This window comes from Chelmon rostratus, chromosome 21 (assembly GCF_017976325.1).
Source record: "Chelmon rostratus isolate fCheRos1 chromosome 21, fCheRos1.pri, whole genome shotgun sequence".
Lineage (NCBI taxonomy): Eukaryota > Metazoa > Chordata > Actinopteri > Chaetodontiformes > Chaetodontidae > Chelmon > Chelmon rostratus.
In genome coordinates, this window is record NC_055678.1 from 22779813 (window position 1) to 22795774 (window position 15962).

Consider the following 15962-nt stretch of genomic DNA (forward strand, 5'->3'; position numbering starts at 1 on the left):
TTCTTCCTCACAAAATGTCATGGTTTGGGGTTTTAGTTTAGTTATTAACTGTTTCATGTTGAAAGAGTCTCTCCTTATGTACCCTGTTTTGTTTAACTTCCTGCCTTTGTCTTTTTCCCACTTGCTTTCTGTGTCACTTGGGTTTTGTTAGTTGCTTAGTTATCTGTGTGTTTAGTCAGTGTGCTTTCTCTCTTTCAGTTGTCAGTTCATCTGCTTTTGTTTCCCTATCCTGCATTTGCTTCTAGTGTTCCACGTGGCAAGTTTGTTATTAGTTTAGTGATTTGTATTTCTCCTTCGTTCTTCGATTTTCCCCCAGCCTGCCCCCTCAATTTTTGTTGCCAGCCTATTTTGTTGGACTGGAATCAGCTTTTTGTTATTGAAGCATGCTTTTTGTTTTTTAAATCTGCCTGCCTTTATGTTCTGTTTTTTAAAACTGCCAAAACATAACAGTACAACCTGACCAGACATGGACCCAGTGGACACCTTCAGCTTCCCACCGCAGGGTCTACAGGATGTGAGACATGACATGGGTGAATTCTGTTTTTGTATGAACGGTACTATGGATATTATGGATAAGCTGAGGGCCATAACCTCTTTTGAAATCAACTCTAAGTCCTGGTTATTGGGAAGCCCCAGGCATTGGCCCAGACAGCCTCCAGACTGACATTCTTCAACCAGTTTACCAGCTAGCATAGAAACAGACAGTTCCCTGGCTGATCCAGCCCTAGAGCCACCTTCTAACCTTCAGCTCTATAATTGATGTCATCTTGGCTAGCATCCTCTTCTCACCCACCTCCTCGATGGTGTCCAGAGGGCAGTCCAAGACAGGGCCAGCTCTCAAGACCAGTTTGTTCAGTCTTCTGTCCCTTCACTGCTTCCACAGCCCCGGCAGACCACTACGTAAAAAAATTCAGATGCCACCAGAGTTTTGTATAATGCTCTTAACACTGTCCTGTATACTCTTCAGTCTTCTCAGCAGATTGAGAGACACTTCTTGTACAGGACATCTGTGTTGTTAGTCCAGTTCAGTTTGTGGTTGAGGTGAACACCCAGGTATTTGTACTGGCCTATGATTTCAATGTGCAACCCCTGGATGTTTACCAGTATACACCATTCAACAAAGCTAGTGATGACCTCCCTGTATTCAGGTTTTTTCTCTGATACATGTCCAATAATGGCTGTATCATCACAGAACTGGATGTGACCGCTGTCAAATCTGTTGAAAAACATGTTTGTTTGCCCATTCAAGGTCTCCAGATTCTGGGGCCCTCATGCTGTCTTTGTGATGAAATGACTCCCAAATACCTTACAGTGGTGCTGGAGGACAGCGTAATGCCATCCATAGTTGCTATCTCAACAGAGTTTCTAAGGTGTTTAGGCTGAAATACTATAACTTCAGTTTTGTCTAAATTCAGTAACAAAAAATTAGTAGTCATCCAGGTTTTTATTTCCGAAGACATGCTTGGAGTTTAGTCAAGTGATTGCTTTCGTCTGGCTTTATTGATAGTATAGCTGGCTATCATCAGTATAACAATGAAAATTTCTGGAATGTTTCTTGATAATGTTGCCTAAAAGAAGCATATATAGAGTGAGTGAGGATCCATCCAAGCACCCTGCAGAACTCTGTGACTTGATTTGGCATATACAGAGGAGTCATCATTAACCTGTGCAAACTGAAATCATTCTGAAAAGTAGGATTTAAACCTGCTTAGTGCAGTTCCCTTAATGCCAATGAAGTGTTCCAGTCTCTGTAAGAGGATACCATGGTAAATGGTATCAAATGCAGCAATAAGATCGAGTAAGACTAGTACAGAGACAAGTCATGTCTGATGCAATTAGAAGGTCGTTTGCAACTTTAACCAATGCTGTCCCTGCGCTATGATGTGCTCTAAATCCTGACTGGAAAACAAACTAGTGTTATGTAGAAAGTTGTACAGCTGACTAACAACTGTTTTCTCAAGGATTTTCGAGAGAAAGGGTAGGTTAGATATAGGTCTATAGTTGGCTAAAACCCCTGGATCAAGAGTAGGCTTTTTGAGGAGAGGTTTTATTCCAGCTACTTTAAAGGACTGTGGTATGTAGCCTGTTGACAGAGACAGGTTGATCATATCTCATAAAGAAGAGCCACCTATGGGTAAAATTTGAACAGCTTGGTCAGGATGGGATCTCAGATACAGGTTGATGACTTTGATGAGGAAATTGTTGAGATTAATTAGTCAAGGTCAATAAGAGAATATACGACAGGGTTAACAGCTTTTAAACATCTATGGTTTCTGTATTTGAAGATAAAAAATTACCCACTTAAGTTAGTAGTTAATGAATTTTGCCTCTAATAGTGAGAATTTTATCATTAAAGAAGCACATGAAGTCATTACTACTGATGGTTAAGGGAGACATGGTTCAATGGAATTCTGACTGTCTATCAGCCTGGCTACAGTGCTGATGAGAAACCTTGAATTGTTCTTATTTTTCTCTATTAGTGAAGAGTGAGAGGCTGCTCTGGCACTTCGGAGGGCATTCCTGTATGTTTATAGACGAAATACTTCCATATAGGTGGAACGCCATTTCCTTTCAAGTTGTCGCAATGTTTGCTTTCATTTGCCGTTTGGGTGGTATACCAAGGAGTTAACCTCTTCTGTTTTGTTGTCTTCTTTTTTAGGGGGGCAATACAGTCAAAGGTCATACACAATGAACCTATAGCACTATCAACCAGATGATCAATTTGGGAGGGGCTAAATTTATTACAGCAGTCCTCTGTTGTATTGAGACATGACACTGAATTAAATGCTGATGGGATCACATCCTTAAATTTATCTATAGCACTATCAGACAGGCATCTGGTGCAGGAACCTTGCCTAATGGTGGGTAGTCTGGTAATTGGAATTCAAAAGTAATCAAATGATGATCCGATAAAAGAGGATTCTGTGAAGAGACTATTAAGTGTTCAACTTCAATGCCATATGTCAGAACAGTGAGTAGGTCCATGAACACTCTGGTGGAAGCCAATTGAGTCGAATAATGAGATAAATGCAGTACTAAGGCTATCATTATCAATGTCTACATGAACATTAACGTCACCTACAATACTTATTTTGACTCAGAGAATTCTATGCTTGAGTCAAAAATGTCTGCAACTCCACCTTCTCTTGAGGAACATGAATATTGATATAACTCATAGGAGATTGATCATGACACTGTCAGGTTTCAGTCAGACAAAATAGATCAATATTATGATGTGATGATGACAGCTTTAGAGGATAGAGATCTGATATAAAGGAGTCCACAATTTTTAATTAATTAATTAAAATTAATTCTCCTATCTTGTACAGTTGTGGTGGTGGTGTTAATTCTTAAGTTTTTAAGTTTTTACATATAACTCTTGTCCTGTTTACTTTTGATTTAATTCATTTACGTGGTCGGGGGGCAGACACAGTCTCTATGGAGCATTGGGTGGGTAACTGCTCTAATGGAAGTGCTGAAAAGTGGACTGCAGTTCTGCCTCCTGGACTCAACTCTGGGTTGTCATTGGTTTGGTTCACTAATAAATTTGGTCAGATTTCCAGAGATGAGAGCTGCTCCGTCATAGGTAGGATGGATGCCATCTCTCCGAATTATATAATAAGTCTACCAATTTCAATGAAACCCACATTGTTTGCTGGACACCACCTCAACAGCCAGTGATGGAATGATGACATGCTGCTAAACATGTCATCACTGGTCAGATTTGGCAGGGGTCCAGAGGAAACTATGGAGTCCGACATTGTTTTCGCATATGCACACACCAACTCAACATTAATTTTAGTGACCTTTAGTGATTCATCCTCGCCCACTTTGGCCCCTGGGATACATTTGACTATGGTCGCTGGTGGTAACTTCATGTTTGTCAGAATAGAGCTGCCAATAACCAGTGACTAGTGACAAAAGAAACACACAAAAAACACACCAAAGAAAAGAGGTCTGAGCTGCTGTAACTGGCTGCCACTCTTGTGTGCCATCTTGCCAGGAAGTTGCAGCTGTTACCAGTTCCTGAGCTGCAGCAGTCATCGGTGCCTGAGCTGCTGCTATCTCCTGTTCCTGAGCTTGCAGCAACCAGTTGAGCCCGAGCTGCAGCAGTCACCAGTTCTTGTGCTGCACCAACTCTCAGCTCGTGTTTCAGTAGTCTCCTTTTTCCTTGGCTCCACTGGCTCACCTGTTAGCCCCCCAGCTCAGATCTCCAGAGTTTCACTTTCACTGCCAGCCATCAGTCCAACCTCCAGAGGGGTTCCACCTGCCTAACCTTCAGACTGGTGTCGCCTCTCTGCTCAGCCTCTGGGCTGTCCACTTGAGCAGTTTGACCTGTCTGCTTAGCCTCTGGGCTGCCCTCTGAAGCAATCCAATTTCTTGGTGTGCCCAAGCATTTGATAAGATCAGACACAACTTTATTGACCCCACACCAGGGAAATTAACAGCAAGAATAAAATAGACAAAAAAGACAACACAAAAGGATACAGAATAAAAAGACAGTACAAAAGGATACAGAATAAAATCAACTATATACATATACTATTATAATGTATTATTTTTCTATTCATTATATAATTGCACATGAGTCCGATATGGATAATAAAAAATAGTGTTTTTTGTATTGTTACATGCTACAAAAATATATAACACAGTCAAATATATGTAATATTGCACATGATATTTGCACAGATGTAATGGACATGAGAAAATGTCAAAACATGAATAAACAGTCGTGCAAAACATTGGTTTGTTGTGATGGTGCGCTTTTGCTTGGTGCACTTTTTCACTGTGAAATTGTAGAAAACAAATACAACACACATTCTTGCTTCAAGTACTGAAAAGAAAGCACAGTTTAATGCTGTTTGCGATCATCTTCTACTCAGTTTACAATTCACAGCAACAGAAATTTTGAACAGGAATGCCCAAACATGCCACTGTACATATAAGGGTCCTGACCATATATTTAATAAAATTTGGACTTTTGAGCCTTTATTAGTAAAATGTTTCAGCTCTACACTAGCAGTTAGATGGGTATCAGGCGAGTATGCTGTTAAACAGCTAATGCTAGCTGTATAGTAAATATAACTTTTTAAATCTTACAAAATCAAAATATAGCTTCAAACAGCACAGAAAACAGCTCTGAAGATTTCTATATATTGAACTGCAATGTAAACAGAGTGGATAATTAGAACTTGACCCTGTGATACATGAATGCCAGGCCACTGTCTTAATGTGTGTGTGTGTGTGTGTGTGTGTGTGTGTGTGTGTGTGTGTTTGTGTGTGTGTGTGTGCGTGTGTATGAGTGTGTATTATTTATGTTGTCAGCACATACACTTGTTTACACAGTCACGATGTGGGGACTTGCATTCCTTATGGGGACAAGTCCCTAGAGCCTTGCTCCCCTGTAGACTGAAGGTCAAACAGGGACCTTCAGGTAAACAAGCTGACATCACATCACTATGCCACCCCATGTCTGTAAGGGGGACCCTCACGTGTGTTTGTGTGTATGCATGATGAAGCATGGCTGTAGGCTGAATTTGCCACTCCAAGTGACACAGGCCATCTGCTTTGTGTTGCAGCTGCCATATACTGAGCCGAACCTCCTCACAGGTCTCTGTGCCTCTCTTGCTGTCCCAGCTCAGCTCTCTACCACACAGTGTTCGTTTTGCTTTGTCCTGTCAAGTTTTTCTTGTCAGAAGTCAACACATTGTGTATGTGCGTGTGTGTATATATGTATATATGTATGTCCATGTCTGTATATTTGATGTAAAGTGGCTTATGAGCTACTACTTTTATTAAGCAAAAATCTTGGTTACCTATATTGAGAGAGTAAGTGATGCCCGCAGCAGTTTTTTTCCAGAGAAAGAAATTTGATTTTAGTGTGTCTGCATATTAAATGTCAAGGTAAAAATGTAATCCATCTCCACATACATCCATAAACATATACATGTATATTATACTATAGTTGTCTAGATCAGTCTAGAAATCCATGCTGTTGAAATTAGTCACTTTTTCTGGGACAAATTTACTCAAGATCCAACAAACCATGCATTTCTGGCATCACCGTGCTTTAAGAACTGCTAACCCACCTAAATTCATGGGTATATTTTAAAACACACATTTGTCTGTATGACATCTGTGTGTTCTGCAGTGCACTGAAGCTTTAACCCACTAGTCCATGGTTTTAGGTAGGTTATGGCTTCAGTGTATCATAGAACAGAAATGACATTTTAAAGTATCCACTCAGTTGTGTCAAGACACTGCTAGTGCGTGTTCTTTCATTTTTTTTAAGAATAGCCTCTTTAGTAGGAAGCAATGAGCTTGGAGCAGAGAGCCAGGGCAGGAAAGTTTTAAAAAAAAAAACAGAGAAATGAACTAACATCTTTGGTTTTGGTCTTTTCATGGGATTTGTTCAGAATAAGATGAACATGTTTCAGACTCATTTTATTGCAAAGAACAACATGAAAATTAGCATTGTGACATATTATTGCTGTTGTTGTTGTAACATATTCTTCTCATCTTTCTCTCCCTTTGTCTGGATGTGCCACTCTCAGTAACAGGGTTTCCATACACCAGCACAGGAGCAGCTGTGGCCTATAGAGGGACCCATTTGAGAGGGAGGGGTCGCGCTGTCTACAACACGTTTCGTGCTGCACCTCCTCCTCCACCTATCCCTGCATATGGAGCGTGAGTGCCTCCTCACACACGCACAAAGCACATAGCACATAGCACATACACATCCAACTGAAACAAACATACATAACCAAATAATCACTGTACAACAGGTTTTCAAGACTGAAAACACACTACTGAACAAATCTTATTCACAACAGTCCTCAAGCACAGAAGCTAGCACACATACACACACACACAAACCACAGACACACACACACACACTTACAAATATATAGTCATCACACTTACACACATGCAGTAACAGGAGAATGGCAAGTGGGAAACAAAAAGAGAGCAGAAAATTGCTCTTTGATTCCAGAATAACCAAATTTGTCTCCCTTTTTTCTAACTCGTGATTCTTTATTCGGCTAAATGGACAGCTTTGACCTGCCCTGCACACTCCAATGGGCCTGCCTCATAGAGAGCAAGAGACCTAGTGGACATTAAGGGGGAGACATGGAGAGAGAATGAGAATAGATGTCTGCAGAGTGTGTGAGGGTTGAAAGAAAGCATTAGAAGAAGAGAAATGTAGATGGAGACAGAGATTAAAGGCAGGAGGAAAAGAATAATGGATGAATGGTGCAGTTTGACCACATGGAACTACTACATTTATCTTAGTAATTAAGGTTGTTTTTCTATTAATTAGATTTTAATAGATTATAATTTAAAACTGAAAAAATAAAACATTTCATTTTGAAAAACAAATAAATACCAAAATGCCAAGCAGCAACACAGAGAAAATATCATGTAATGCTGCTGCTGCACTGCAATTTCCCAGCTTGGGATAAATAAAGTATATCTATCTATCTATCTATGTGAAGCAGCAATGAGCATCATGACGAGTATACAAAACATGGCGATGTGCATCATAGAAGTCCTCAATGCTGAGTGAATGCTTGTGTTTATGTTTGATAACAAGAGAAGACAACACAAGTACATCAAGACACTTATCCCTTGTTTAAACAGAGCTGACATTTAGTTAAAACAAAGAATAACAGGAAGTTAGTGAGCTTGTGTTATTTTTTTTTTTTTTGCGAATGCTGAAGACACCAACACTGACACCAGCTGAATTTCCACCCACACAACAGACAAAACATTAATACTATACCTGTATTTCTTTATTTTTATCTTTTTATTTCCATAATCACCATTTCATTTGATTTTAATTCAATGCAGTAAAAATGTTTAATGTTTGATATCCTCTGTCAATAGTTTGGTCTACCAGGACGGCTTTTACGGGGCAGAAATATATGTAAGTCAAAATCTACTTATTCACTATCATTAATCAAGAAAATAATGTTATGCTGATTATCTTAAACATTTCATCAAATGCTCTACCTAAAGACTGTTGTCACATTTGGACCTTAATTTTCGTGACGATCTAGTGTTCCTAATATAAGTTGATACTGGTTCCCGCTGTCTCTCCTCAGGGAGGGTATGCAGCTTACAGATATGCCCAGCCAGCTGGGACCGCTGCATACAGTGACAGGTATGTTGGCTTCCCTTTGCCTTTTGAGGGTCACTTAAAGGCCTCTTGTTATGATTTCATTGTAAACGATAAGGATTTTTTTTTACATTCCGTGTGTCTTAAAACACTTTGTGCACTTTGTGTGTATCTCCTACCTTACATTAAACCTTATCAGAGATGCAACAATCCTTCTCAAGCCAACAAAAGAAGTCAAATCACTTGAGCTTTCTCATGGCAGCAGTTTCATCTTATTGTTTTTTTTTTTTTTACGGTATATAATTTGCCTTCATGGAAGCACATAGGCAATAAATAATAGGATTGGGCATTACAGAAACTTTACACATCGTGTTGGTGAGCTCAAATGCGTAGTTGTCCAACCCATTTTTTCAGGCTGTCTAGTCTGTCTATGGTCAACTGTATTTAAAGCAGCACTAAGATCCCAGTGGCAAAAAAGCTTGAAGCTTAGCATTTCTTCTTGAATTACAGTTCTATTCTCAATTTTTTTTCAATCCTTGTAATTTACAACAGTTTAATACAACTTTGATATATGGTCTCAACAGAAATCCATATCAATAACACAACCAGTTGAAAACACTCCAAACTGACTAAACTGCCATCTTAAAACCATTTGGAAACTGGAAACATGGAAATATTTCTTTAATTTTTAATTGTAATCAGCTGAATGCGTCTACATATTTCAAACTACAGTTCATCCATTGATTTAGAAAAGTAAAAATGAGAGTAAGTAACACAGGTACAGCAGGGGCAGCAAGTTCAGCTTAGTTCAGCTTTATTTGAACTAGCTTCACAGAAAATTGGTGATCCTGGACAACTATTAAAAATTATAATATAAATACTAAAAATATGTGATACCGGAAAACTTCAGTTAAGCCTAACGATATCTGGTTAGACCAATAAACTTGTCATACTGTATTAAGTAACAGCATCATGAACTCAGGAATTTGGTAACATTATTTGAAGGGGTGTGCATAGGACTGACATGACACCTGTCATGAACATAGAGGAATCTTTAGGAAAGTTTATGACTGCTGTCATTAAGTATAACTTGGTCAATTAACTATTAACATTCAATGACAACGTTCTTAAACATTCATAAAGACTCCTTCACTTTCATGACAGCTGTCAAGTCATGGATATGACGGTGTCATGTCAAGATAATGCACCTCTGATCCCTGAGCTTGTGAGGCCTTGTATCTTCGCTCCTTTGTAGGAAAACGTGTGTGTGTGTGTGTGTGTGTGAATGTTTTGCGCTTCCGCTATTACTGCTGTCTAGGTGTGTTTGTGTGCACTTGTGTGTGTGTGTGTGTGTGTGTGTGTGTGTGTGTGTGTGTGTGTGTGTGTGAAGGTGCTTGGGGAGCTAATCTTAGGGAGATTGAGCATGTCAGGCGTGATAAGAAACAGCCACAGCATGAGGCTGTAGGCCTCTGATAATGTAAGATTTATCAGAGGCAAGGAGCTAGTGATGTCCTCAGGAGAATTATGAAGAGAGCAGAGGAGAAGAGCAAAGTAGGTGAAGGGGCTCTCTCTCTCTACAAGACTGATTTCATTCCCTTTCTTTGTCTCTTCTCATGCATTCCCTCTTTCTCATTGACACTATTATTCATTCTCCCTCCATGGCCAATGCATATATCCCTCTTCACTGTCTCCCTGTTTCATCTTCAACCAAATTCCTTAAGGTTACCTGATCTAAGGGGAAGCCTGGGCAGTGTGGTGGAGATGAGAGTAGATGTAACAGATACGAGGGGGTGAAGGAGTTTCATTTCTTGTAGTGTAAGAGAGCTCTTATACAGTGGAAGGCCATTGGACTGACTGTCTCCCTAGAGTGCAAGCACACAAGTTATTGTTTACACAACACCAGGTCAGAGGAAGCAATCAGACTGACCATCAAATTCACATCTTAAACATCCCTTTAACACCCCCATACTTGGTGACACTGTATTTGTAGAGATTCAGTTGTATACTCTGCTGTGCATTGTAACTGGATCATTTTTACTAAATGGGCATTCATTTTAAAATAAGCAAAATACAATACATATATTACATGTTTGTGCTCACATAGGTTTTCATAATATGGTCAGTCCATGAAAGTACAGGTAAAACAGTAGTTGTAGGAAAAGGTTTAGTTAAAAACTGTTTAGTAGACCTGTCAAGAATGAAAAACAGTCACATAGTATGAGAATGTTTAGCAGCTATCTGTTTTACGTCACTGTCTACACTTTACCTTTACCTTGGGCTCTGGTAAAATGCGAAATTTATGGATTAAATTATGACTCATGTGAAACTTTGCATCCTTTAATGTTTTTACAGTTTTTACTTTACTCTATTTATTATTATTGTTTACATGTGTATGTCATGCTCACTATGTGTTCCACTGTTCTTGGTTTTATTTACACAGTGAAAAGTCCTGCTGCATTAGCTGCTAGCAGCTCCTGTTTACAATGATTTGTGATTTTTAACCAGGTTTATGGACGTTTATTTGTAGTTATTTTGGAACACATTTTATTTATACCATTTCACCAGAAAGGGTGAGTCTTACTGATTCCAGCAAGCCATGTGTCAGGCTGGTTTATTAAAAAACATGATTGGTCGAGTGAAATTAATTATCATTTGCAGCCCTAACCTTGCTCCTCCCTTTTTCCCTCCATGTGGCCCCATTACCATCCTTTCCTTAGGTCTCCCTCTGTAACACATAGTCTAACACATAGCAGTGCACCCTTACAGTGTCTTATCTTTGCCCTCCAGACCTACATTGGCTTCCATTTACTTTTAGAGGAGAATAAACAAACACGACAGGAAGAGAGGAATATAAATAAAGCAGTCTGGTGTCATCATGGAAGAGGAATGGTGGGGTGGAATGAGAAAGGAGAGGGGCGTTGAGGGAAGGGATTAGTTCCAAGCCAGTGCCGGTGAAAAGAGTGGAAATAAGCCTCAGGAGACACAGAGAGAGATTCAGGGTGATTGTTGTAAGGGGAGACATAGAGGAAAGTAGGAGAAAGGGAGGTGACGGGAGAGAAGATGAGGAGGTGTGGGACACCATCAGAGAAATGTAGCACCTTCTTCAAAAATTCTGTCCTTCCTTCTTTTAACTTCCTATTGTGTGTCCCTTGATTTAACTTCTTTCTTCTAAAGATTTTTTCTCACTAGAAACCTTTATTTCCTTATTTCGCCAATGCCTTTCCATTTTCCACACCCCAAAGGATGATTTTGCTTCCTTTTCTTTTTATTAATGATCGTATGTCTGCCTCCCTTCAGCTATCTACTACTCTTATCACTCTGCCAAATGTTTTTTTCCTATCTTTTTCCTCTCTGGCTGACGTTATCCTTCCCCATCATCCGGAAGATAAAACACTCTTCCCCTTTTTCTCATAAATTGCAACGGGTAAAACAAATTATTGCAATCACACACTCTCACCTTTACAATGTTCATTTATAGGGAGACATCGATTGCATTTTCATTCTGTCCTTAGGGTGACTGAGAGGGGGAAATGATTATAGATCTCTCCTCTGGACCCCAGTTAAAATCGACGACACAGTGCCTTATGTGTCTCATGCATACTCATTGTAGTTGTTTGGCTGTCCCTATCCATTATCAAATCTATTCAATCAAAGCCAACATGCAGAAGGTGTATGTATGGTGGCTGTAGTTGGAAAAGGGGGAAATAATCAACAGTATTTCCCAAGTCATTAAATTCCCCTTTGGCTTGTACTGGTTTAAATCCACATTAGTTTCATGTCTGGAAAATAGGTCAAAAACTCATTCTGACTGAGAATCTACTGCTTCATATATATGAAAAAATGTCCTGCAGAGCTGCAAGGCTGTCCTAACTTGTTAGGAGTTCCTAACAGGTGGTAAATACACAATATCATATGTTGACACGATGGGATGGGAAATAAGGGGAAATGTAGAACTCTAAATTTGAGATAACATTAAGCTTGTTCAGACAAAGACTATTAGCATGAAAACAAATAATGTTTGGGATGTGTTCAATCCAAGCAGAACTGTAGCTAGAACTACATTTCCACATGTAATTGATTTTGGATGAATATTCCTTCACATAAAGATGGATCTTTTATAACCTTTATTTTTCATTAGATATTAAGCTTCCATGGTGCATATTTCTTAAATTTTTAATCAGATTACCACAAACTAAATGACAAACAGAAAACCTGGGGCAGGTAGTATTCCAGCATAGGTGTCGTGAATTCTTCACGTTATGGATGGTGGTCTAATGGACTAAGAGACTGGACTATGAGTGTAAACCATTGCTTAATTCATATTGCTGTCACGCATGTCCTAATCTGAGTTAGATATTATCTAAATCCTAACACTGCACAATTCCCTAAGGGTATACTGTTATGTTTGATAAATGCATATGCTTGATTTTTGCAAAATATCCATATAGTTACATTTAGCCCCATGCATTTGGCTGTTGAAGTCTTGGAGAAGCTATTGTAGGACTTGAAGTTTTATATAAGTTTTTATCATCGTAGTAAACACTGTTTATGCCTGTTTTCTCCTCTATAGTTATGGCAGAGTCTATGCAACAGCAGATCCATATCACCATACGATTGGTCCCGCAGCCACATACAGTGTGGGCACTATGGTGAGTCTATTCCCTGTTTCTTAGCTGCTGACTGTCTGAATATTGTACCACACCGTATCACGATGAACTGGGTCACCTGGACACATGGATTTTTAACTTCACAGGAGACCCATTTTACACCACCAAGGTGTGCTGAACTATTTATGAGAACTGCTAAACTAAACAAACCACTGGCAATAAATGAATTACTCAAATCAAATAATTTGCTAATCTTCAACAAAAGAGCCCATTTTTACCTTTAAACTTATTGTTCCTGAGTTGTGTTTCCCTCTGAGAGATCCTTTTTAATGTTTAATGTGAATCTTTGCCACTTCAGTAAATGAAAAAGGGACATTTCTGTATTCTCAAACTCCCCATTTAATTTCATTGGCCTGAAGCTACTTGCTTGAAATCCAATCAAGACTGAGAATTCCTCCCTACAGGAAACAGTCTCTTCAATTCTTGCAAGGGGAGACAGTCAAATGGTTAATGTTTGTTTTTAGCTAGCTTTGCAGCTAACATCAAAGATGAAAAAAGAAACTTTCTAAAGAAAGAAAGAGTACCCCAAAAAATAGGGGGGAAAAGAGGATGTACAACTTGTTTTCTGTTGTGGATTTGGGTAGGGACATCCTCCAAAGATTAATGACCATCTAGTATATGCATAAGCGTGGGAGATTAAAGTAGAAAAAGAGAAAGATAGATTACAAAAAAAGGAAAACTAGGAGGAGAGAAAACTTCAATTTCCTGGTAGCAAACCAGTTATGGCTGGAGCTGCTACTTAGTGTAGCATTTTGGACTTCAGACAGATGAGAGTTGATGCTGAGTGCTGACATGCCTGTAGTAATGGAAATTAAAGCCCTACCACCTCCCCCATGTGTACCCAAACATCCCCTTCCTCCCTTAGTGCAGCTGCTAGCTAAAAGCCTTCATTAATTATGACCATTTTTTTTCCTCTTCATTTACTTAATTAAAACAGTGGCCTGTGTTTTCCTCCTTATTACACTTTCTTCTCTTTTGTCTTCAAATTACTCCTCCCTTTTTCCCCAATCTTCCCACATTCAAATCCCTCAAAACAAATTTTTATTCCTGACTGTCAGTTTAAAAAGCACCAATACTCAATCAGTTAATATCAGATTGTATCATGCCTTACATTCTGAGCTATAGCCCCAAACACAACTTAATTAGAACAATCTTGTTGATAATAGTGATGAGATTGGTAAAGATAGAATCATGGGTTGAACAAGTGAGTAATTCTACTTATAGTATCTCTAGATCAGTGGTCCCCAACCTTCCAGCCCTCACTGCGGGCTGGTCAAAGCTTGACAATTTTACCGCCGGAGGGGTGTAAGTAGATTGTTTATATTGTAAATATAATAAACATAACTTGGTCTCCAAGTGGTGAAGGTGTTTTGAAGGCTTCATTGCCTCATTAGAGAGCCGGTCACTGCATATTATGCAGAGTGGGCTCGGTGTGTGGGAATCACCTGTCGACAAATCCATATTTCAAGTAGGACTCCTGGTGTTGTCTGCTAAAAGCTTTCTTTTTCTTACAAGTCTGTCTTTTCACTAGGCCTTTTCCCCTTCGCAAAAAAACTTTCCAAAGATGTCTGTTTTTTACTCATTTTGCTAGCTTGTGGGTTAAATTTGAGCGCTCAAGTCACCGAGATGTAACTGAGAGATCAGACTCAGACAATAAATAAAACGGAAGTAACTGATTATTTCTTGTGCTGCCCGGTACCTATTGATCGGGGGGTTGGGGACCACTGCTCTAGATGATGGGCACTGTGCCTTGTGTAGTTCTTGTGGGTCCAGGATGAAATATTCTGGACTAGGTTGGCCTACTCTGGTGGAAACCTGTCACATAGATGCAGGGTTTGTGGGCGAGGGCTGGGTGACGAAGTCTCAACCACAGCCCCTTTGGTTGTAGGTTCACTAGAGAGCTTGTTAGATGGCAAATGTTTGCCATGCTTAATGCCAGTTAGCGGTTCTGGGGAAGTTAAGGTGACATTCCAAGCATTATCACAATGGCCAATAACTCAAAGTACTGCAGAAATGCAATATTTTTCTGTCAAAAATAAAGATAGATGTGTCTCTCACTGACTGTTTTTAGAATCTAATTTATAATCATTTTCATGTGCAACATACATACAGCTATCACACAATCACATTCTTTCAGTTCACAAATGTCTACTTTGTGCACAAAATCACTCTACGTTAAACAAGAGGCAAGTGGAAAAAAGGAGGAATGTTTCTTTGGAGGAAAGAGAAGAGTTTAATATTTATATGACAAATAAAGGTTCTACATTGAATACTGATTGGAGATTTTTCATCTTTGATGTTGCAGGCTAGCCTTTACAGAGGAGGGTGCAGTCGCTTCACTCCCTACTAGAAAAGAGGGAGACACCTTTCCTTCCCCGCAAAACATACAAAAAAAAAACAACAAATGAAATGATTCAAATCCATTTCACCCTCTTCCTGGAAAACTAAAAACAAAATGCCTCCAGGTGGCAAATGTGACCCTGAAACACAAGAATCATGTACACATCATCATTTATTGATGCAATGTACTTATTTTGAAAAGAACATTTTGTTGCTGTGTTGACTTGAATGTATTTGTAAAGACATGTGGAAAAAAGTGATTAAGAGTTGAAAAGGAATCGTTTCGTCTCCCTCCTCACTCTATTTCTCTTTAAAATATCGGTCCGTAACTCAACTCCTTCGGGGTGGCCTTTTGTGCAGTTGTGAAGTCTTAATTCCATCTAATTTCCTTACCTTTACTGTTTCAATTAGTCATTTCCCCATATGCATTAAGAACACTAATGTTCAGCAATTCCAGTTGAGCAACACATCTCAGATTAGGTTTATTAAGTAAACAATACAGCCATTCCACCCCCTCAGAGAACTCCATTTCAAGTGAGCCAATAACTGGAGCTGAGTTTCAGACTGACTTAATGGGACTCAGAGTTGTTCAGACCAAAGGAGGTGAAGCTGCAACAAAATGGCTTGAAGGAAGGAAGTGATGCATTGTGAAAACCAGAAAGTGAGAGGATGTATTACTGAATCTGAATCCAGGAGGACGTGATGTATAGTAGCGTGTGGAGCAAGAGTTAGGGCAGCCATTGCAAACAGTGCAGCAGTGTGTTAGAGTTAATTCACTGTTGGCAACGTGCCATTTGCAGAGGTCTGTTTCACAAAGCAGGTTTACTGAAAAC

The 15962-nt window shown here is 39.3% G+C and overlaps 1 protein-coding gene across 2 annotated transcripts in view; it reads left to right on the plus strand.

Moving 5' to 3' along the window:
• Nucleotides 1-15139, plus strand: part of rbfox3a (RNA binding fox-1 homolog 3a) — an 85857-nt gene extending 70718 nt beyond the window's left edge. For both annotated transcript variants that reach the window (XM_041962553.1, XM_041962554.1), the window contains exons 7-11: nucleotides 6558-6690; nucleotides 7891-7930; nucleotides 8109-8167; nucleotides 12693-12771; nucleotides 15095-15139. In XM_041962553.1, the coding sequence (XP_041818487.1) occupies nucleotides 6558-6690; nucleotides 7891-7930; nucleotides 8109-8167; nucleotides 12693-12771; nucleotides 15095-15139 (356 nt within the window). The remainder of the gene's footprint in view (nucleotides 1-6557; nucleotides 6691-7890; nucleotides 7931-8108; nucleotides 8168-12692; nucleotides 12772-15094) is intronic.
• Nucleotides 15140-15962: the final 823 nt, after the last annotated feature.